The sequence below is a fragment of the Carcharhinus amblyrhynchos genome, chromosome 5 (genome assembly GCF_965287045.1).
Source record: "Carcharhinus amblyrhynchos chromosome 5, sCarAmb.v2.hapA, whole genome shotgun sequence".
In the NCBI taxonomy this organism is placed as follows: Eukaryota; Metazoa; Chordata; class Chondrichthyes; order Carcharhiniformes; family Carcharhinidae; genus Carcharhinus; species Carcharhinus amblyrhynchos.
The window spans coordinates 75,133,159-75,157,993 of record NC_137328.1 but is presented as its reverse complement, the minus strand read 5'-3'; the positions used below and the strand labels follow the sequence as shown (position 1 = coordinate 75,157,993).

General features: G+C 42.3%; 1 protein-coding gene and 1 pseudogene across 1 annotated transcript in view; one reads left to right on the top strand and one right to left on the bottom strand.

The window, feature by feature from the left end:
• The first annotated feature begins 323 nt into the window (after positions 1-323).
• camk4 (calcium/calmodulin-dependent protein kinase IV) overlaps positions 324-24,835 on the top strand; it is a 112,274-nt gene continuing 87,762 nt past the window's right edge. The window contains exon 1 of the mRNA XM_080189705.1: positions 324-616. Within this exon, the coding sequence (XP_080045831.1) occupies positions 513-616 (104 nt within the window). The 5' untranslated portion in view covers positions 324-512. The remainder of the gene's footprint in view (positions 617-24,835) is intronic.
• LOC145343347 (small ribosomal subunit protein eS8 pseudogene) lies at positions 5,526-12,283 on the bottom strand (annotated as a pseudogene).

The following is a 24,835-nucleotide window of genomic DNA, read 5'->3' as shown; positions in this document are numbered from 1 at the left end:
TACTCCGCCTCACCGACCTACCAGGTGCCAGGGCCAACTTAATCAACCTCCTCCCACCAAAACTATTGAGAAGAATTGTCTGGGCGAGACGTACACAAACAACGCGGTAAAATTGCGCGTTTTCTCCCCACATTACGGTATGGCGGTTATTCGACTGACAGGCGTCGATGTGCAAGTTAACCCGAGTGGGGTTGGTGGAGCACGTTTAGAACTCTAGACCCAATAAGTTTGTGCATCCTTTTCTTACCGCTTTTTAGAAATTATTTTTGTCTAGTTTGCGTTTTTTAAAAAAACCAAAGGAACTTCAAAAAGAGAAAAGGAAGTTCAGATTTGCATTCAGTGGGCGTATGGGCTCGCTCTCCCCCACTTGTGTTGCTATGATTGAGGGAGTGCAGCTTGCTGAAGATCACTGAGGTAGACAGGCGGAGACTGGGGATTGTGTTGTTGCTGCTGCTGCTACCGGCTGCTTCTCGCCTTCACTGCAGAGTGCATTCCAGCCGTCGGCCAGGACGATGAAAGTTGCCAAATCAGCATCGAACTGTGGTTACTGGATCGATGGCTCCAACAAGAAAGACGCGCTGGAAGATTTCTATGATATTGAATCGGAACTAGGACGGTACGTCTGCAGTTCATTCCACTTTAGATCAGCACATGTCAATTCGATCAGTCGCTGCAAGCAACACTTGCAATCCCGGGCTGTTTGCAGGGCAGGTATCAACAGTGTTAGAAATATGCCAACCTTCTGCTCTTATTTAAATCTCCGATTAAAATTAAAAACCGTGCCAAATCTTGGTCTTGGTTTCCCAATTTGGGAGATGGGTATTCGGTTTTGAAAGGCAAAACGAATGAGAAGTAAAGAGTTGTACTGAAGTATTACAGATTAATATTTAAAGAGCGGTTTTGGTATGAAGATATTATCTATCAACGGAGCATCGAAACCTCGGCCTGAATAATTAGTTAAATATTGGCTATTTATCACATCCATTTCAGATGTGCTTGCAGTCCATATATAAATATTGCACCACTTTTCAATGTGATAATACTGTTCTATACGACAGTTAGTCAAAAAGAACAACGTTATGCAAGAAACGAGATAGGCTTTGGGATCAGTACTGTATAACGATGTGAAAGCATTGTTATCCTATTTAAAACTTCCAGAGATTTAAAAATCTAACTTGAAGCAAAAAAAAACTTAAGTCATTAGAGGTTTTAGAAAAATTAACCTTGTGTTTTAAAAAAATGTGCTAGTTGTTTTCCAGGGTCCTCGATCTATTTCGGGGCATCATAGATACATTTTATATAAATGACGATCAAAGCTGCGACTAGCTGCGTCTTTTGGAATTGGGGCTGGGTGCTAATTTGTGATAGGTTGTAAAGGTCAGGTTCGGATCCGTGCAGAATTGGGCTGCTAAAGTAGTTGGCTTTAGCTGCTGCAACAGTGGAGGTGCTACCAAAGTCTGGGTGTAAAAGTTGGCGGGATTTCGTATTTTCGATCATGGGCCAGAAGATGTTGATAGAAAAATGCAGATGTGGATATTGAGTGAGGATAATTGAATAACAATCTGAAACTCTTTCGCTCAAATGTGCAACAGAGGATTGGCAAGAGAGGGGGGAGAAAATTGGCGTAGAATACCCAGTCGAGGATGAGGAGAGCATTCGGAGTGTGAACGGAAGGCACTGATTGTGTCCTTAGGCCACTGTCTGATGTGTCCTGCTAGATAAGATGATGGTTAGATTTTAGCCAGATACCTAATCCTTGGAAAAGCTATTAACTTAGTGGGCTGGAATTTTGGGAAGGTGACTGCAATTGGAGAAGTGTTTAGCTGATGAACAATGAGAAATAAATTTGGGGATTTAAAAAAAGCACAACAGATGTTAAGGGTTGTGCCAAAACACATGAAGTGGTCTTGTAAACTTATTCCAGCAAACACTGACATTGATTCATTTATTCTTGAATTGGCCTCCTGGTTTCTACCAATTGTGCAGAATTAGAAGTTCTAATGTTTATAAAAATCATCAGCATTGCTGTAGAATTGCATGACGTTCAAGGGCAAAAGTTTACTTCAAATGTTCTCTGACATCACTTACTGTAGGCTATTGTGCATCTATCCATTAGCAGGAAACAGTAAAAGTGCATTTCTATGCAAGTCCCAGTCATCACATTCAAGGGTTTTGTCAGAGAATGTAAAAATACATCTCATTAACTCTGAAGAGCTTTACATTCAAGCTTGACACTATAACCACAGTGCCTACACCAAATGCTACCCACACACATTCTTTTACTGGAGGACTACCATTACACAGTATGCATTTTGAACTTGTTTTTAAATGTTAAATCATATGTAAAATAATTTTGGCAACACTATCAGTAGAAAAATTCTTAATTTTGCTCTGCAATATAGTTAAATTCGTGTTAGTGAAAATTTAATGATTAAGGCAGGTGCTAAGCTGCAACAGTAATGTTAATAACTGATATTTTAATAAAGCTAAGAATCATATTTTTATAGCACGTTCATTAAATGCTGTTTAAATATTAGACCTTAAGTTGCTGGGACCTCTGCCTGATTTTGCAATGACTTGTTGCTCTCAAAACTCAATGGTGTGGACATAGACGTTCAAACTCTTGAATTATTGCCCAACGAATCTCCTTTATTGTACGCTGCCAAATTACCAAACTCTAGAGTATCAAACTCTACTTTTAAAAACTTTATTACACCAGGACTGAAACTTTTAATGCACCTCTGACTTTACTTTGTTATACACAAAGTAACTAACTGCTGATTTACTTTGTTATACACAATGTATTTAAAAGATATCAAAATTTCACAAAACGTCCAAACTCACGACTTGGACTTAGAGATACTACCTGTGGTGAGGAGAAGTAATCAGATTTCCTCCCGGTGGGCTTTGTTCATTGCCTCTGAATACCAGACTTTGGGCCTTGCTGCTTCTTCTGCAGTGGTTAATCCTAGGTTACTGCTCCTAAGTCTGAGTCTCTCCTCTTGGTAAGAACTCTCTCAACACCAGGTTAAAGTCCAACAGGTTTATTTGGTAGTAAACCCCACTAGCTTTTGGAACGCTGTTCCTTTGTCAGGTGACGTCACTCACCTGACAAAGGAACAGTGTTCTGAAAACTAGTGGCGTTTACTATCAGATAAACCTGTTGGACTTTAACCTGGTGTTTTGAGACTTCTTACTGTGTTTACCCCAGTCCAACGCCAGCATCTCTACATGACTACCATCTCTCCTTCTTACATAGATATTACTAGCTCTGATCATGTTTCCAGTCATGTAATCACAGAATAGGCACTAATCATTTTGGTTGCAAGTGCTGAAGCATTGTGCTTCTGTCAGGAGTTGTAATTCTTGCAGAAAAATGGTACACAGGAGTCTAGGTTCAATCACTCTCTGTTCAAGGTGTAGCAATAGCCAGTCTCCAATCAACTTCCATGTTTGTGCATCTTGTTCTATGCAGCTCCTACAGACCCAAGCCCAATATAGAGATAGCTCTTTTAACCATCAGGCTTTGCTGGTGCCTTTATGAATATCCATCAAGCTAAAGCCTGCATTGCCTTATTTTTCCACTGTTTTGTAAGATTAATTTTTACATTCCTTCTTTAGCAAGGTTGTGTTATGCTTTCAGTAGAAATCAGTAATATGTTCATTTATTTTTAGAGGTTGAAAACATAGGTAGTTTCTAAAAGTAAGTCACAAGGTTCATGGTTGAAACCAGAAAAAACTTATGAAACAAAAGTTGAAGAACATGAATACTCATAACTATACTCTATCTTAAATGATGAGTAACACTTAAGATATTGAAAGTACAATGTTTTTTGAACTGAACTTATTTTAAGTTTTGTCCTTGATCCACTTGCTTTACATTCCCAAAGTTCAAATATCAAACTTTGGTCTGGGCACTGCTTCAAAGATTTTTGTATAAAAGTTGAGATTGCTTGGCTCTTCCACTTACCCCTATCAAGGTTATCCTTTCAAATCATCTCCAACTGGAATTTGTAGACTGCCAGTTAAACAGCATTTGTTGTTGTTGGATCAGAATTTCCTGGTTTTAATATTCTTTAGCCCTAAAGTCTTGCATTTGAATTTTTCTCCCCCTCCTCAGCTTGGCTATCCTAGAAACCTATCTTTGTTAGGCATCTTGCAGATAACAAGAGGTTTAAACTATTTTAGTCAGCACAACTAATTTCAAATGAAATAAAATGCTGCAGATGTCGGAAATCTGAAAAAAAAGCAAAGTGCTGGAGAAACTTAGAAGGTCTGGTAGTATCTGTGGAGCAAGGAACACAGCTTTGAGTAAATTGGCCCTTCTTCACGAGTTCTAATTTCAAATGAATCCTGCTGGAAAGCGATATTTCTTGCTCTAAAACTAAAAACCTTACTTTAGGCCAGAGTTACATCCACACCTGTACTTAATTTAGTGCTGACTCTTTTCTGTTAATTATGTCACGGGCAATTTGTTCACATCATTTGCTGCCAGCCAGGTGCTTTACAAAACGTCAATTCTTAGAGAAACCTAATTATTAAAGGGACCAACATAAAATGTGGTTTTTTCCCCCTCCAAATGAACATGGGCCATCAGAATTACTATATGGTTATATAGGATGCTCTGTTCCTCAGTGAGAAGCTTTTCTTGAAAGAAAGAAACATGAGTTGATGACAGTGTAACAATATATCACTATTGCTCTGACTGCATTCTCTTCTAATGTGAAGGAGAGTTAGTCAATTTACTCTTTAATTTGTGTTATCTTTTAAATCGCAGAAGAGTTTACTTATAATGACACATATAGAACAAAGTATCACAGATTTTTTCAATCTATTTGTCATCTCAGTCAGCAGTTAATTTATCTACATATTTTTACACAAGAAATAGAAGCAGGAGTAGACTGTATAGCCTACTGCACCATTCAATATAATCATGGGCTTTAATTCCACTTTACTGACCGCTCCCCATAGCCCTTGATTTGCTGAGAAATCAAAAAATTGTCTATTCTTGCTTTAAATGTATTCAACAATAGAGTATCCACAATTTTCTGGAATAGAAAATACAAAAAAAAATTAAATTTTGAGTGAAGTGATATTGCCTCATTTCAGTCCTAAATGATTAGTTTCTTATCCTGAGATTGTGTCCCTGTGTTTCAGACTCCCCAGTCAGCAGAAACCATCTCAGCATCTACCATATCAAGCTCCTTTAGAATTTTGTAGGTTTCAATGAGATTACCTCTCATTCTTCAGACCTGAGAATATAAGCCCAATCTACTCAGCATCTGACATCTACCTCATCCCAGGAAACAATTTACTGAACCTTTTCCATGCCACCTCTGAGAGTAAATCCCTTCTTAAACGTAGAGACCAAAACTGCACACAGCATTCCGGATAAGTTACCAACAAAACTCTGTACATTGTAGCAAGACTTCTTTACTCCTGTATCCAATATCCTTGCAATAAAGGACATCATGTTGTTTGCCTTGTTAATTGTTTATTAATCACATTTCCTTAAAATATTGTGTTTATTTTGCTCTGATTTTCCTTGGGTGGAATTCCAACATCTTTCCTTCAAGGATGCAGCCATCAACTCATCCATACTGGCCAGTTCTTGAAGCTAAGCAAGTAAGCAGTTTTTCTTGCTGGAATTATTTTTCTAGCAGTGAACTGATTTTTGCATTCTTTCTCCAATCATAATTTTTCTTCAGAATTTTCTTCAACATTTTCTTGTTCAGAATGTCTTCCTCTTCAGGGGTCAGCTTGGCACCCTTCTTCCAGCCAAGGTGGAGGGCAAAGTAAGACTCATACCGCTGCCAGAAAGAAGTATTGTTGATTAGAACAACATAGTATCTTTGTCCTAAGCAGTTCATTGTTACAGGCATTGTACACCACATCAATTATCATGGTTTCTTGAGTGCAACATTCAGAACCCCAGGAGAGATTTCCAGCATCCAACCTTAGTGCTTGATACTTTTTTTTACACCATGGACTCTCACTGCGTGAATATGGCATGGTCCATTCTTGGTATTTGCAGGAGGATACCCAAGTTCATACTTCTTTTTGTAATTATGGTTTCCTTTTACTTCCAGTCATGCACGCTTGTGCCAGTTTTTCTGCAAAATATCCATTTTCAGGTGCTGCCCACTCTCTACTTTTTATTTGTTAATCAGTCTTCAATCCTTGCTAATATATTGCCCTAAACTCCATGAACACTTCGAATGCCTTTTGGCAATCAAAGTATATTATCTCTATAGGCTCCTCTTTATCTACCCTCCTAGTTATGTTTTAAAAGAAACTCTAATAAATTTGTCAAACAGTGTTTCTTTTTTACTAAAATTGTTAAGAATTCCTTAGTGATAGATTCAAGCAATTCCCAACAACTGATTTAGAGTAACTGGCCAGATTTTTCTCTTCCTCCTTTCTTGAAAAGTGTTGTAACATGTATGATTTGGTGACCAATACAGAGACGTAGTTGCAGGATGGTCATGACCAGGAGTTAAATATCCAAGGCTATCATCAGACTGTTCAGAGAGACCAACAGGAGGGTAAGGGAGGTGGTGTGGCTGTGATATTTAAGGATGACATCAGGGCGGTAGTGAGAGATGATACAGATTCTATGGGGAAAGAAAAGGTCAAATTCATTTGGGTGGCAATTAGAAATAGTAAGGGAAAAAAGTCACTAATGGGTGTAGTCTATAGGCCACCAAATAACAACAACATTGTGGAGCGAGAAATAAACAAAGAAATAACTGATGCATGTAAAAGTGGTACAGCAGTTATCATGGGGGATTTTAATCTACATGTTCATTGGTCAAACCAGATCTGCCAAGGCAGCTTTGAGGGGGAGTTCATAGAATGTATCCACAACAGCTTCCTTGAACAGTATGTAATGGAACCTACAAGGGAGCAAGCTATCCTAGATTTGGTCCTGTGTAATGAGACAGGAATAATTAATGATCTTACAGTTAGAGATCCTCTCGGAAGAAGCAATCACAATATGGTTGAATTTAAAATACAGATGGAGCGTGAGAAGCTAAAATCCAATACCAGTGTCTTGTGCTTAAACAAAGAAGATTACAATGGGATGAGGGAGGAGTTGGCTAAGGTGAACTGGGAGCAAAAACTTTATGGTGGGACAATTGAGGAACAGTGGAGGACTTTCAAAGCGATGTTTCACAGTGCTCAGCAAAAGTACATACCAGTGATAAGGAAGGACTGTAGAAAAAGATAATCAGCCATGGATATCTAAGGAAATAAAGGAATGTATCAAATTGAAAGAAAATGCATACAAAGTGGTAAAGATTAGTGGGAAACTAGAGAATTGGTAAGTCTTTAAAGGTCAAAAGAAAGCCAGAAAAAAAGCTATAAAGAAAAATAAGATGGATTATGAGAGTAAACTAGCTCAGAATATAAAAGCAGATAGCAAAAGTTTCTACAAATATATAAAACAAAAAAGAGTAGCTAAAGTAAACATTGGTCCTCTAGAGAACGAGAAGGGGGATGTAATAATTGGAAATGAGAAAACGGCTGGGGCATTGAACACATATTTTGTGTTAGCCTTCACAGTGGAAGACACAAATAACATGCCAAAAATTGATGACAGGAAGACTATGACAGGTGAGGACCTAGAAATTATTATTATCACAAAAGAGGTAGTGTTGGGCAAGCTAAGGGGTGGGGGGGAGGTGGTGGCTAAAGATAGACAACTCTCCTGGCCCTGATGGAATGCATCCCAAAGTACTAAAAGAGATAGTGGGGAAAATAGCAAATGCACTAATGGTAATTTACCAAAATTCGCTGGACTCTGAGGTGGTTCCCACAGACTGGAAAACAGCAAATGTGACACCACTGTTTAGAAAAGGAGGTAGACAAAAGGCAGGTAACTATAGGCTGGTTAGCTTAATTTTTGTAGTAGGGAAAATGCTTGAATCTATCATCAAGGAAGAAATAGCGAGACATCTGGATATAAATTGTCCCATTGGTAAGACGCAGTATGGTTCATGAAGGGCAGGTCATGTTTGACCAATTTGGTAGAATTCTTTGAGAACATTACATAAGAACATAAGAAATAGGAGCAGGAGTAGGCCATCTAGCCCTTCGAGCCTGCCCTGCCATTCAATAAGATCATGGCTGATCTGAAGTGGATCAGTTCCACTTTCCCGCTTTCTCCCCATAACCCTTAATTCCCTTGTTTATCAGAAATCTATCTACCCGTGACTTAAATATATTCAACGAGGTAGCCTCCACCACTTCAATGGGCAGAGAATTCCAGAGATTCACCACCCTTTGAGTGAGGAAGTTCCTCCTCAACTCTGTTCTAAACTGCCCCTCCTTATTTTGAGGCTGTGCCCTCAAGTTCTGCTTTCCTTTCTAAGTAGAAAGAATCTCTCTACCTCTACCCTATCTAGCCCCTTCATTATTTTGTAAGTCTCTGTAAGACCCCCCCTCAGCCTTCTAAACTCTAACGAGTACAGACCTATTCAATCTCTCTTCATAAGCTAACCCCCTCATCTCCAGTATCAGCCTGATGAATCTTCTGTGTACTCCCTCCAAGGCCACTATATCCTTTTGTAAGTAAGGGGACCAAAACTGCACAGAGTACTCCAATTGCAGCCTCACCAGTGCCCTGTACAGTTGCAGCAAGACCTCCCTACTTTTATATTCTATCCCCCTCGCTATAAAGGCCAACATTCCATTCGCCTTCTTGATCAACTGCTGCACCTGCAGACTGAGTTTTTGCGATTCGTGCACAAGGATCCCCAGGTCCATCTGCACTGTAGCATGCTGCAGCTTTTCATCCTTTAAATAATAATCCCTCCTACTACTATTTCTATCAAAGTGGATAACCTCACATTTACTAACGTTATACTCCATCTGCCAGGTCTTCGCCCACTCACTCAGCCTATCCAGATCTCTTTGCAGACTTTCCGCGCTCTCCACGCAATTCGCTTTTCCACTCATCTTTGTGTCATCAGCAAATTTTGTTACCCTATGCTCAGCCCCCTCCTCCAGATCATCTATGTAAATGGTAAACAGTTGAGGCCCCTTGGGCACTCCACTAGTCACCAACTGCCAAACAGAAAAGCACCCATTGATTCCAACTCTCTGCTTCCTGTTGGATAACCAATCCTCAATCCACGCTAACACTTTACCCCCAACTCCGTGTACCCTAACCTTCTGCAGCAACCTTTTGTGAGGCACCTTACTGAACGCCTTTTGGAAACCTAAAAACACCACATCCATCGGTTCCCCTCTGTCTACTGCACTAGTCACATCTTCATAGAAATCCAATAAATTCGTTAAACACAATTTCCCCTTCACGAATCCGTGCTGCGTCTGCTTGATCAAACCGTTCTTTTCAAGGTGTCAAACTACATGCGCAGTGGACAATGGGGAATCTGTGCATGAGGTATATCTGGATTTTCAGAAGGCATTTGACAAGCTGTTGCAACACAGGCTGCTGCACAAAATAAAAGTGCATGGTGTTACAGGTAATGTATTAGCATAGATAGAGGATTGGTTAACTAACAGAAAGCAAGGGGTGGGGGTAAATGGGTGTTTTCTAATTGGCGATCAGTGACTAGTAGTGTGCCTCAGGGATCAGTTTTGGGACTGCAATCCTTTACGATTTACATAGATGATTTGGAATTGAGGACCAAGTATAGTATGTCAAAATTCGCAGATGACGCTAAGATGAGTGGCAAAGTAAAGTGTGCAGAGGATGCTGAAAGTCTGCAGATGAATATAGATAGTCTAAGTGAGTGGGCAAGGGTCTGCTAGATGGAGTACAGTGTTGGCAAATGTGAGATCATCCATTTTGGTAGGAATAACAGCAAAATGGACTATTATTAAAATGGCAAAAAAAAATACAGTATGCTGCTGTGCAGAGGGACCTGGGTGTCCTTGTGCAAGAATCACAAGGAATTGATTTGCAGGTGCAGCAGGTAATTAAGAAGGCAAATGGAATTTTGTCTTTCATTGCTAGAGGGATGGAGTTTTAAAACAATGAGGTTAAGTTGTAGCTGTATAAGGTGCTGGTGGGGCCACTTCTGGAGTATTATGTACACTTTTGGTCTCCTTACTTGAGAAAGGGTAAACTGGCACCGAAGGGGGTGGGAAGGAGATCCACTGGATTGATTCCGGAGTTGAGAGGGTTGGCTTATGAGGCAAGACCGAGGAGACAGGGGCTACACTCACTGGAATTCAGAAGAATGAGGGAAGATCTTTTAGAAACATAAAAGATTATGAAGGAAATTGATAAGATAGAAGCAGGGAAGTTGCTTCCACTGGCAGGTGAAACTGGAACTAGGGGGGTATGGCCTCAAAATAAGGGGATGCAGATTTACGACTGAGTTGAGGAAGAACTTCTTCATACAAAGGGTTGTGAATCTGTGGAATCCCCTACCCAGTGAAGCAGTTGAGGCTACTTCATTGAATGTTTTTTAAAACAGGGATAGATAAATTTTTGAACAGTAAAGCAATTAAGGGCTGTAGTGAGTGGGCGGGTAAATGGAGCTGAGTCCACGAAAAGATCAGCCATGATCTTATTGAACGGCGGAGCAGGCTCGAGGGGCCACGTAGCCTATTCCTCCTAGTTCTTATGTTCTTATTTAACATTTGTCAACTTCCTGTCTTGTGGGCCCCTTCCCAAATTTAAAGAATTTTGGAAAATCATAGCAAGTGCATCCATTATCTCTGTGGAACCCAAGAGTATAGGCCAACCAGTCTGGGAATTTGTCAGATTTTAGTACCTTAAATTTCTCCATTGATATTTGCTTTCTGGCTCATTTTTTACACTGCTGAGATCATGGGACGTGGGGTGTTGGGGATGCCATGGCAGGTGGTCTGTCACTGCGGGCCACAGGACCCCAATTGCTGGGACTGCTTAGGATGAGCATTTGAAGTTCCATTGCTGTCAGGGGTCTGACAGAGATTTGGGGATCACATGCTTGGTGGGCTGAAGGGTCTCTACATAAGAACATAAGAAATAGGAGCAGGAGTAGGCCATCTAGCCCTTCGAGCCTGCCCCGCCATTCAATAAGATCATGGCTGATCTGTCGCTGCTCAGTTCCACTTTCCTGCTTTCTCCCCATAACCCTTAATCCCCTCTCTTATCAAAAACCCATCAACCCGCGTCTTAAAAATATTTAGCGAGGCAGCCTCCACCACTTCAACGGGCAGAGAATTCCAGAGATTCACCACCCTTTGAGTGAAGAAGTTCCTCCTCAACTCCGTTCTAAACTGCCCCCCTTTTATCTTGAGGCTGTGCCCCCTAGTCCTACTGTCTTTTTTGAGCGGGAAGAGTCTCTCCACCTCTATCCTATCCATCCCATTCATCATCTTATACGTCTCAATGCGATCTCCCCTCATTCTTCTCAACTCTAATGAGTACAAGCCTAGTTTATTCAGCCTCTCCTCATAGCTCAACCCCCTCAACTCCGGTATCAGCCTAGTAAACCTCCTCTGCACTCCCTCCAAGGCCAAAATATCTTTGCGCAGGTGCGGCGCCCAAAACTGCACACAGTACTCCAGCTGCGGCCTCACCAATGCCCTATACAGCTGCAGCAAGACCTCCCTACTTTTATATTCAATCCCCCTCGCTATGAAGGCCAGCATCCCATTTGCATGCTGCGCAACGCCTTGCACTTCTTTGTTTTTGGATGGATACCATCATCCCTGTGGGAGGCGAATTATAGACAGATTAGACATGGCTGTGGAGTGCAATAACATTTTTAGCAGTGCCTTTTACCCTAACCCTAACTAATGCTAACTAACTCTCTCTCCCCAAAATGCACATCAGGGGTGGGGGCGATCATCTGCATGCTGCATCACATGGCCTGGGATGCCCTAGGGCATTCCCTGGGGACCTGGAGTGCCCTGACCAACGTTCGGATGACATGGATGTAGCCACGCCACCCTGTTCATCCCACTGTCTTGAGATGCAGTGGTGTCAGGAAGTGGGGAATCAGAAGGCCTAGCGACAGCCAGCCTCTCCTGGGTGAAAGCCCCCCAAAGAGGCTCCAGCGCTTCCTCCTCCCTTGGGGTGCCTGTGGCTCTCTGGAACATTCTATGGGACCCTGGATTCATAAGTCAACTGGCTCTGCCAGCCCTGGAGGCCCAATTGTGACCATCCCATGGTGTGCAAGTCCTCAGCAATGGCCCACTGAGACTGAGCCAAGCTCTTAAGCACCTCAGCAACATCACTCTGTGGCTGGGCTAAGCTCTGGAGTCCTTCAGCTTTAGCCTTCTGAAACTGGGCCAAACTCTTGATGCATGCAGTCATGTCTCCACAATGCCTCCAAGACTCTCTGTCATGGCTCGCTGTGTCTCCAGGATGCCTTGGTCTCTGGCAACTATTTCCTGACCCGGAGTTTCCACTGTGGACATAAGAACATAAGAAATAGGAGCAGGAGTAGGCCATCTAGCCCTTCGAGCCTGCCCCGCCATTCAATAAGATCATGGCTGATCTGTCGTGGCTCAGTTCCACTTTCCCGCCCTCTCCCCATAACCCTTAATCCCTTCTCTTATCAAAAACCCATCAACCCGCTTCTTAAAAATATTTAGCGAGGCAGCCTCCACCACTTCAACGGGCAGAGAATTCCAGAGATTCACCACCCTTTGAGTGAAGAAGTTCCTCCTCAACTCCGTTCTAAACCGCCTCCCCTTTATCTTGAGGCTGTGCCCCCTAGTCCTACTGTCTTTTTTGAGCGGGAAGAGTCTCTCCACCTCTATCCTATCCATCCCATTCATCATCTTATACGTCTCAATGAGATCTCCCCTCATTCTTCTAAACTCTAATGAGTACAAGCCTAGTTTATTCAGCCTCTCCTCATAGCTCAATCCCCTCAACTCCGGTATCAGCCTAGTAAACCTCCTCTGCACTCCCTCCAGGGCCAAAATATCCTTGCGCAGGTGCGGCGCCCAAAACTGCACACAGTACTCCAGCTGCGGCCTCACCAATGCCCTATACAGCTGCAGCAAGACCTCCCTACTTTTATATACACTGTGTTGGCCTGGGTACCATGCAATGTCAGCACCACCTCCTGTGACTGAAGGCTGTGGGATCTTCCAAACAACTTCGCAGATGCTGCCGTGTTGCTGACAGCCCCTTCTGCCCCTGATGCATCTCCAGCAACTTTGGGATAACGGATCCCAGTGACTTGGAAGCTGGCTTTTCAGATATTTGTGATTTTTTTTTGAGGGGAAAATTCTAGTTTCATCCTCATCATCTTTATTACCTCTGTAAACTAATTTCCTGTCTCAATTTCTACAGTGGTGAACAGAACAATAGGTTATTTGTCAGCTGAACAGCTTGAGAATTGTTTTTTTTCAGCCAGCACAAAGTTACTTTATTGGAGCTGGACTAAATTGCAATCAGAAGAAACAATAAATGGATGACAGAAATCCTTGTAATTGATATAGAGAAAAGCTCGCAGAAAGAGCTATAAAAGGTAGCTGAAACATGATATCTCAACTGGGCAGTGAATTGTTGCAGTGCCACATTACATGACAAATACTGCAATTATCATCCTACTGTGTAATGTTCTCTTGCCATTTTAATTTTAAACAGTAGCATACTGTTAAGTGCTAGCATTCAGCCTCTCTCAACCCACCTAAAGTGATAGGAAATTTCCATTTGGTTGCTAAAACAGCTTGAGTGCAATCTGCATATGCTTTGTGGAGCGGAAGGTGTATTGTTGCTTTAATTCAAACTCTTAACATTGAGGTGGGTTGTGCTCTTGCAAAGTTGCAAGCAGCTGCTACAATTTAGTGCACTTTTAGTGAAGTGAGAGAAACCTATTTAGTGCTAACGTGGTATTGTTAAGTTCTTTGCATTGAGCATCATTGGAACACTGCAGCAGGTTGAGGACAGAAATATTTTGACTGGTTTTAAACTTTTTGGTGTAAAGCACTATGAAGTCTGACCCTGCTAAGAACTGCTGTAGAATTTAAATAGTGTCTATTGGCACTAATAGAGTGGTACAACTGCACTAAGTATCTATTATTCTAACGAGCCTGTCCTTTTGTATGTTAAATTATTTTTGCATTTAATAAATGAAAGTAATGGTTAAAACTGATCACTGAAACTGATAATTGAACTAATAGGTGGAACTTTACACTTCGAGAGTGTATTGGCAGGGTGTGTATGGAATGGGATGGATATTTGCCTACCCATCCATGACCCCACTGCAGATTTGTGCATGGCAGGGCAGGTGTTGGGTGGCTCACCTGCTCATGGACCAAATTCGGCCAAATTGGGCATTTAAGGTCCCTTTCCTGCTCTGCTGCCAATGTTTCCATGATAGGTGGAGGCTGGAGCCAAGTTTGGTGCTTGTGGGTTATTCGTGGGAAAAGGGTGTGGAGAGATGTTTACTCCTTTACAGGCACTATAGGCACATCCAGCACAGGTTCCCCTCCAGCACTGGCATGTGTACTCCAGCTCCACCATTCCTTGTCCCTTTTACCGTGGTCTCCTAGCCTGGCCCTGTCAGATCATGGACTGAACTCCCAGTCTAGTTGCACTGATGACTGGCTGCTGTCCCAGCAGTGACCACTGCTTCTATTGATGCTACTAGGACCAGTGAGTGGCCGACAGCTCTTGGAGGGCAGGACTTGTTTCCCAGTTGAGGGCAGAAGCCCCACACTGAGCCATTTAATGCCCCTCTGTACATTAAGTGCCTGCAGGGCAACCCACAAAGTGGAGACAGATTCTCCAGCAACTAATTTTGCCTGGAGAGGAGGGGGAACCGTAGTAAAACATAGGTGTCTGTAACTTTCCTCTCACTCCCTCTGCTCATCTCCCCTCTCTCTTCTCCCTTTCCCATGGAAATAGCTTTCTAACAAAGACTGTGATTTTGCCAAAATACAAAGATTGTGCGTAACTACTGATTTTCCCAAGCTAGATTTTAATTGACTGATTTCTGAGCAGCCAAGTGGTTATGTGTTTTCTATTCACTCTTTTTGTGTACCTTTTGGTACATATTTTTATTTCACTCAGAAGACCCAATTCAAATTGAATCCAATTCATGGTTCCCTTGTAAGGGACAAACAAGATCCAAGCCAACAGATGAGATGTTGCACCCCATCTTCGGCTTGATCAAACAAGATACAGACTGACAGGATGAGGCATTGCACCCCATCTCAGTCTTGATCTGATATTACACCTTAGCCAAAAGGCTGAGATGCCTTTAAAGGTGAAGCCTTGTTTCAAACTAATTGGCTATCCTGATCCTTAACTCAAGCCTAGCCTGGGCAAATCACTATTGCAGGCATCAGCACACTCCAAGTGTAATGGGCTAACCCCCGTCACCTGCCTGACCTTGCTTCACTCCTTCCAGATATCAAGGCAATTACTTTTGCCCTGGAAGTTCTATCTAAACTGGATCCAGTTATCTCCAATATTAGATTGTTGTGGCAATTCTCAGCCCAATGGCAGTTATTTCAGTCACTAAGGAAGCTTAGCATTGGGATGCTGGGGCAATCCCTCAGCCTATGACAAATATCCATTAGCTAACAATGTCTTACACAAATACTAACTTCCTAGCAAGTGCCTTATTCTTTGCAAGTGCTTTCTGGCATGCATCCTACTCCTTGTTAATATGGTAATCCTCTCAAATGAAGAGCATGTACTAGTTGCTCTCAAGGAAAGAGTATGTTCTAGTTGTAAATGAGAACAGCTGTTATTAATTGGGGAAACATTGGGGCATTATACTTAAATACATATTTGAGACAGTTTTCACTGCGGCGGGGGAGGGTGGGTGGTAATTCTGTGCCTGTGGTCTATGAATAAACCTAAGTCAAGGAAAGACAGGTTCTGGATTCCTCTACTTGGTGAATGTTTAATGAGTTTTAAACACTCCTGATTCGTACCTACACCACGTGGACTGCAGCAGTTCAAGAGGGTGCTCGTATCCACCTTCTGAAGGGAAATTAGAGAAGGGAAACAAATGCTGGCCTTACTAGTGATGCTCGCATCCCATAAATGAATAGTGAAAAATGCCTGTTTACATGATAACTGGGGCCACCTAAAATTGGTAGTACCAGGTGGTTGAAGCTGAAGATCAGCCATCACCTTATTCTGTGGAGGAGAAAGCTTGATGGGATATATGCTGTACTCCTGTTCCTAGTCTTATGTTATACTGACTCCAGTTTGCAGGCGGTGCTTCCCATGGTATTCATTGACTGTTTGCTTATTTGGGGAGGTAAGTGAGTTTGTCTGATGTCAATTAAAGATAGCCGAAAGGGAACTCTGGTTGCACACAAGTGATAAGTGAAAAAATGGTGGTAAGAGATCCAGTTTTATTGATGCAGTGCTGAATCCCCTAATGCAGACAGTATGTGGGAATGGGGCAAGCTTGTTCCCCTCAGGGGTGTGAGGGTGAAAGCTTTCTAGACAACACCTCAGTTGCCAATGGGAAGAGATCACTAGGGAAGTCAGTGCCAAGATTATCCATGATTTGGTTACCATATAGAAAACAATATAGATCCCAAGGCCTAATGCCCACGAAGTGCTAATATGGGCACTGGTGCTTACTTTAGAGAGATGGTGTGACTCTGGTGCAGGTGTAGTGCATTATTGTTAGAGGTTAAAGGAGTGTCTTCATGGTCACCAGAGACTCTTGCGGGCAGTGCATCTGTGGAAGGAGGACAATGTCACACCTGGAACAGATCGTGCCAATCCCAGAAAATTATGTGCAGGTCTAAAAATGGGTTTTATGCCTGAGCCAAACAGTTTGTAATTGTCCCGGCCCCTTATTGGATACCACCAAACTGGATCTTGCTCAGCAAGAGCATGAAGTTGATTTGCATATTTATGGCATGTCATTAACGTGTCGTGCACAAATATCTCCCAACTTCACTGACACTTAGCTCCTTGCCATTCGGACCTCACACTAGCGAGAATCACAGCTGACCTCCACTAGGGGAGACCAGATGTGATGGCTTCACCAGGGGAATCAAAGGGCATTGAAGCCCCAGAGTAGTCAGGGGCATGGCTGGACAGTGCCCACCTGGCACCCTAGCAGTGTCTACTGGGCACTGTAGTTGTACTGTGGCAATGCAGCTGAGTGGGTGTGGAGCTTGAGTGGGTTGGGGCTATGGAAGGGGGAGGCAAGGGAGAGCTCTGTAAGGGAGCTCTGCTGATGGGGACAGGAGGGTGATGATCAGTGGTAGGGGTATGCAAGGGAGGTGATCAGTGGTGGGGAGGGGAGACTGGCACAGAAGATGTTCAGCAGATGGTGGGGTAGGGTGTCACACTGCAACCGATAATGGGGCGTTGAGAGGATGGTGGCATGGAGTCTGTCACTTCACTGGGAGATCAGAACGAGCCTGAGCAGTCTGCAGTTGGCCTCACCCTGTGTGGAGAATGTGATCTTGCACAGGAGTCGATTCCAGATTCACTTTCAGGCCCACCAACTTTATGCACACACCAAGTGTGAAATTAAGGCTTTGGTGTGTCTTTTCCTTCTCTTCCTGCACTAATTTTGCCCAAACGGTGATAAGGACTGGTCCCTTATAATCGTGAACTTCTGAGATTTGTAGCAGGCAACCATAAATCTGGATGTAAGGTTAAAACTGTACTGCAAATTTTATGAACATTTTAAGCAGTGAAAGAATCACTTGAGCACTTTGCGTACTTGCCCAATAACATTTCTGCTAACGGCACAGCTGTCATTGCACACCACCTTTACAACTGTGCTTGGTTCTTGACACAATCCATTCCTCAAGGAGATAGAACTGTAATTCAGCAGTCAGCCTGTAAACTGATAGCCTGGATGGAATAAAGGCCTAATGTGGGTATGCCGGCGTTGGACTGGCGTAAACACAGTAAAAAGTCTGACAACCTGACTAAAACCTGGTGTTGTCAGGCTTTTTACTGGAATAAAGGCAGCAGAGGAGGAATGAAATCACTGCCAGTAAACTGGGCACATATCTGCAGGATTTGATTTATTATTGTCACATGTATTGGTATACTGTGACAATTATCGTTTCTTGCAAACGATACTGGCATTGATTCATGATACAGACAAAGATACTGTACATAGAGAAGGAAGGAAAGAGTGCAGAATTAGTGTTACAGTCATAATTAAGATGTGGAGAAAGATCAACTTAATGTAAGGTAAGTCCATTCAAAAAGCCTGATGACAGCAAGGGAGAAACTGTTCTTGGTACGTTTCCTGATACAAGAAGGTGGAAGAGAGTATGTTCGGCGTGCGTGGGGTCCTTGATTGTTCTGGCTGCTTTTCCGGGACAGCGGGAAGTGTAGACAGTGTCAATAGATGGGAAGCTGTTTTGACTGATGGACTGAGCTTCATTCGTGACCCTTTGTAGTTTCTTCCAGTCTTGGACAGAACAGGAGCCATAGAAAGAATACTTTCTATAGTGCATCTGTAAAAGTTGGTGAGAGTCATTGCAGACATGCCAAATTTCTTTAGTCTCCTGAAAAAGTAGAAGCATTAGTGGGCTTTCTTAACTATAGTGTCAGTGTAGAGGGACCAGAAGAGGTTATGCTGAATGTGGGTACAAGCAAGATGGATATTAAGGGTTTCGGAAGCTTCCGGGATGGTAATGTGAACACAGTGTAATGTGGGTGTGATCTATATATAGCACCTTGCATCCAAGAAAAACCTGCAGTGTGTGCAAAACCTAGTGCTATCTCACCATGCCTTATTCTGTTCATTGAGAAGGTCATGTAGGTGCTCCTTCTGATATAAAGAGCATTGGTGTTCACACTGATATAACAGTGAACAGAAAACTGGAAGACATAACAGATATTATCAGGCACAACCTTGAACAAGACCAGGGCATAGAAGTTAAGGGCCACTGAGGGCTGGACTTTACAGCCTCCCACCAGGCATATTTTCAGAAGGAAGGGCAAGATTGGAGCTTGCCTACCCACTTCTGACCTGATTTAATGCATCAAAATCAGCAGCCTGCCTGACATTTAAAAATGAAATGAGCAATTGAGCTTATTACCAACCCATATTTCATGCTCCCCACATCATAGAGCAGTTGCGTGGGCAGGTGAGTGGAAATGGGGAGCCTGGTTTTGAAAGAAATATTTGGAAAGGCAGGAAGGAATTGAAGGCACAGCATTTGGGGAAGTGTCCTGTGTTCATCAGGAGCACCCTCCCACGATGCCCCCTTTATTCCTCCCTTTCTGTAATCCAAAACCCATCCCCTCATCCCCTTCCCTCCCCTCCTTTGGGCTGCTTGGTCCTTCCCAGTCTTAAAAACTCAGCAATTACCTAACTCCAGGATCTTACAAAGTTCAGTCTGGGAATATTAAGTTCTGTCACTGCTGGGGATTGCTAGAGCTGCCTGTCAACCTGATTGGCTGGCTGCTCTCAAAGGCTGGACTTCCTCCCACTGAGGGACCCAAATTCCACTGTCAGTCTATTTAGCCTGCCAGCAGTGCATTATTTCTTAGACCTGCTGGCTGCTGACTGGCTCTTGCAATGGTCAAGAGTGTCCAAACAACCTCTTCTTACTTGTGAAATTCAGCCCCATTATATGGCTGTGGCTTATGATGTTGATAACAGTCTCCTTGGTGAAATGGAGACACTTAAAACAGTGCTTCTCTGTGAAGTTTTTTTAATCCAACATTTGTAAACCAAATTATAGGATTTGCTAATGTTTACATAAATAGCAAAAGTGCTCACTGAAGACTACTGCAGGGATGATCTAATACAGATGACACTCCTCACTTTTGCTGCTTCCCATATCCTCCAGCCCTCAGAGGTTACCCATGACTGAAAATAAAATGTTACAAAAGGAATCAAAAGTAGTCCAATAGCAACAAAGCGGTGTTAACAGAAGTCAGAATTCAGTTGTAAAAGATAGAAGATAGACTACAAAAACACCCAGAAGTTAACCGGCAGCCATAAACTCACTTGCGTGTAATAAGGACATAAGAATTAGGAGCAGGAGTAGGCCATCTGGTCCCTCGAGCGTGCTCTGCCATTCAATAAGATCATGGCTGATCTTTTTGTGGACTCAGCTCCACTTACCTGCCTGCTCACCATAACCCTTAATTCCTTTACTGTTCAAAAATGTATCTATCCTTGTCTTAAAAACATTCAATGAGGTAGCTTCAACTGCTTCACTGGGCAGGGAATTCCACAGATTCACAACCCTTTGTGTGAAGAAGTTCCTCCTCAACTCAGTCCTAAATCTGCTCCCCCTTTGAGGCCATGCCCCTTGTTCTAGTTTCACCCGCCAGTGAAAACAACTTCCCTGCTTCTATCTTATCTACTCCCTTCATAATCTTGCATGTTTCTATAAAATCTCCTCTCATTCTTCTGAATTCTAATGAGTATATAGCCCCAGTCTACTCAGCCCCTCATAAGCCAATCCTCTCAACTCCGGAATCAACCTAGTGAATCTCCTCTGCATCCTCTTCAATGCCCTTTCCTCAAGTAAGGAAACCAAAACTGTACACAGTACTCCAGGTGTGACCTCACCAGCACTTTATACAGCTGCAACATAACCTGGCTGTTTTTAAACTCTATCCCTCTAGCAATGAAGGACAAAATTCCATTTGTCTTAATTACGTGCTACACCTGCAAACCAACTCCTATTGATTCTTGCACAAGGACACCCAGGTCCCTCTTCATAGCAGCATGCTGCAATTTTTACCATTTAAATAATGGTCCATTTTGCTGTTATTCCTACCAAAATGGATGAGTTTGCATTTACGAACATTGTACTCCATCTGCCTGACCCTTGATCACTCACTCAGACTATCTATATCCCTTTGCAGACGTTTACCGTCCTCTGCACACTTTGCTCTGCCACTCATCTTAGCGTCATCTGTGAATTTTGACACACTGCACTTAGTAATGATTGTAGTTGTGCATCCCTTTAACACCACTGAAGAGTCTGTGCAGTCTGTTATTGTCTATTATTTACAAATTACTTAACAAACAATTATTATGGGTGAGTCAGGCACTGGAGCGACCAGTTTCACAGAAGGGTCCTACAACAAGCATTGGACAGGAAAATGAGGCTTTTAAATTATTCCACCAAAAATCATGGCCATGTATGGAGGATGTCTATTCAGTGTGATGGGCTTTGCAACCACTTAGTGCAGAATGAGCACATGCGCACTACACTGCTCACCATAGTGGAGACTTTGATTCTCATTTTATTGTTGCAAAACAGAATGGAGCAAATTTGGCCATTTTGTCAAGTATTGCTTTATTTTGGATCAGATGCAGTGAAGATTTGTAGATAGTAAAAGCTGAGTGGATCTTCTTCAATTAATTTCTTCATTTATTGAAAAGCTGGACAAACCTTTAACAAATTTTTGTATCTGTAATGTATTGGGCAGTATGGTGGCACTGTCATTGGCACTGTTGCCTCTCAGCACCAAGGACCTGGGTTCAATTCCAGATTTGGGTGACTATCTGAGTTGGAGTTTGCACATTCTCCCTGTGTCTGCATGTGTTTCCTCCTGGTGGGTTAGGTTGATTGGCCATGCTAAATTGACCATTAGTGTCAGTGGGATTAGAAGGGTAAATATGTGGGGTTATGGGGATAGGACCTGGGTAGGCTTGTTGTCAGTGCAGGCTCAGTGGGCCAAATAGCCTCCTGCACTGTAGATTCTGTGACAATTACACCTCTACAGGAGAACTAAATGACTCTGTCCCTGCAGATTTAGGACAGAGTTGGCATTGGTAACTACAAAATCTACTCCAACAGTGGAGTAGGTACCCAAGAATTTTTATCCCTTAAGATTGATTGAGGGCTGGCACAGTGGTTAGCACTGCTGCCTCACAGCATCAGGAACCTGAGTTCAATTCCTGGCTTGGGTCACTGTCTATGTGGAGTTTGCAGGTTCTCCCTGTGTCTGAAGGTTTCCTCTGGGTGCTCCAGTTTCCTCCCACAGTCTGAAAGATGTGCTGGTTAGGTTCGTAACCCGAATAGGCACCGGAGTGTGGCAACTAGGGTAATTTCACAGTAACTTCATCGCGGTATTAATGTAAGCCTTAATTGTGACTAATAAATAAACTTGCTTACTGATGATATTGAAAATCCTTTGGCATGAATAAGGCACCTTTAATTAAGTCCACGGCACTTTAGTAGTATGCTTGTTAGCACCGATTTAATGCTGGCAAGTGCATAAAGAACTGTGGGAACTTTTAAAATTTTAGCTAATTATGTAGGGGTTGATGTTTAAAAAAATCAAATGACTGACCAGTGTACAAGTCAGAGTTTTAATGATCTTTGTGTAGTCTAATGCATTATTTCAATCCATGAATTTATTGCAGACCTTTCAGTAACTGCTAATGAACATGGTGTTCTGATTACAAGATATAGCGCAGGTCACCAATGGAAATATCCTTGGCTTGTACTTAACAGTGACATTTGGTCATAATGTCATAAAACATTAGAAGTGTGTTAAATCATAAATGTTTTGAGCAAACAAACTTCTAGGGACTACGAAGAGCTAACGTTATACTTTGTTCATCAGATATTATGTAGACAATGGGTTTGGAGTTAGTGAGGATAAGACAGCAACAAAAATTAATATGAGCATCTGTATTTCACTGCATACCACATCTTTATATAAATAATTGTACACTTGGGATAAGGTAAGTTCCAGGATGGACCAGCGGTCCAAACTGATTTTGAAGAATATTGAACCCAGCTTGTCCAGAGGGCTGACTAGCTGCAATTGTTCTCAGTGATAAAATGTTCACATTCCAGTTTATTTAGCTTTGCGAGCAAAGTTTTCTCGGTTCAATTTCTGGTTGTAAATAACAGTATAAGTTCCTTTTTTTGTAGCATATTAGCTTTTAGTATGTTGACAAGTTGTTTATCTATGCGAGTGTTGTACTTGCACATTCATCCTTTCCTGGGTTACTGTCCCATGAAAACTCCCCTGTTTAGCCTGATTATTTCTACTAAATTAACTTGCTGTTAGTGAATGAAATTATAAATATCCAGCCAAATCTAGAACACTTTTAAAATCTTTTGGGTCCAGCACAACTTCATCAAAGCTGATTTTCTTGAATCTGGTTTTACTTATTGATTTTTCCTTACAACTGGAAGAGAGGTTAATAATATAAAATAGGTTTGAATGATTGCATACAAAGCAATTACATTTACTTGGTGATGCAATTATTACTGCAGTTTTCATAGTTCATTTTGATTTGATATATTATTGTCACACGTATTGGTATGCTGTGAGAAGTATTGTTTCTTGTATGCTTTACAGACAAAGCATACCGTTCATAGAGATGGAAAGGAGAGAGTGCAGAAAGTGGTGTTAATCATAGCTAGGGTGTAGAGAATGATCAGCCTAATGTGAGGTAGGTCCATTCAGAAGTCTGATGGCAACAGGAATGAAGTTGTTCTTGAGTCAGTTGGTATGTGTCCTCAGACTTTAGTATCTTTTTCCCAACGAAAGAAGGTGGAAGAGACTATGTCTGGGGTGCATGGGGTCCTTAATTATGCTGGCTGCTTTTCCAAGACAACGAGAAGTGTAGACAGTGTCAGTGGGTGGGAGGCTGGTTTGAGTGATGGACTGGGCTTTGTTCCCGACCCTTTGTAGTTTCTTGTGGTCTTGGATAGAGCAGGAATCATACCAACCTATGAAACCACCAGAAAGAATGATTTCTATGGTACATCTGTAAAAGTTAGTGAGAGTCATGACAGACATGCCAAATTTCCTTAGCCTTCTGAGAAAGTAGAGGTGTCGGTGGGCTTTCTTAACTATAGCATTGGCACGGAGGGACCAGGACAGGTTGTTGGTGATCTGGACTCTAAAAACTCGAAGCTCTGAACCATTTCTACTTCGTCCCCATTTTATGTAGACAGGGGCATGTCTTTCACTATGCTTCCTGAAGCCAATGACAATCTCCTTTGCTTTGTGACATTGAGAGAGAGGTGATTGTTGTCTAGTTCACCAGATTCTCTATAAGTAATGGATAAAAGCATATTACTGCAGGTGCTGCAATCTGAAACCAAAAGAGAAAATGCTGGAAAATCTCAGCAGGTCTGGCAGCAACAAAGTCTGAACTCAACGTCAGCTCTTTTCTCTTCTTGCAGATACTGCCAGACCTGCTGAGATTTTCCAGCATTTTCTTTTTTTGGTCATCAGATTCTCTATCTCATCATTGTTTGAGATCTGACCCACTACGGTGGTCACATCAGCAAACTTGAAAATTGTGTTGGAGGGGAATTTGGCCCCACCGTCATAGGTGTATAAGGAATAAAATAAGAGGTTGAGGACACAGCCTTGTGGGGCACCAGTGTTAAGGATAATCGTGGAGGGGGTGTTGTTGCCTATCCTTACTGATTGTGGTCTGTGGGTTAGGAAGTTCAGGACTCAGTCACAGAGGGAGGAGATTTTCTCCACATGCTTCTTACTCTGTTGCAAAAGGACATTCTCAATTTGGTGCTTCAATGTGCACTTGAATTTTCTAGTGGCTGATTCCAGTGGCACTGACAGAAGTCAGAAACAGAGGATAACCTACTTGCTTGCAGTTGTTGCATTTTCTGGAGATAAAAGTGATATGAATTGTTGATTCTAAATTTGAAATTATTGCTGATCAAGGGTTTGCTACTGGAATCTTTGGGCAGAGCAGTCACCTGTCACAATGCAACACAGTGACCATCAGGACCATCTGGAACTTTTGTGAGGTTTGACGTACTAATGTTGCTGAAAGGCATTAAAGAAAGATCTGGATTATTCAAATTAACTAGGAAGCCAACTTCATATATCTGTTTCTCCGAAACTTTTTATTTTCCACGTTGGCACTCATAGTTCCCGGAGCAAGCTGAGTGGAAGGAGAGATTTGTGACTGGTGCAGTGCGGTAAGCGATTGAA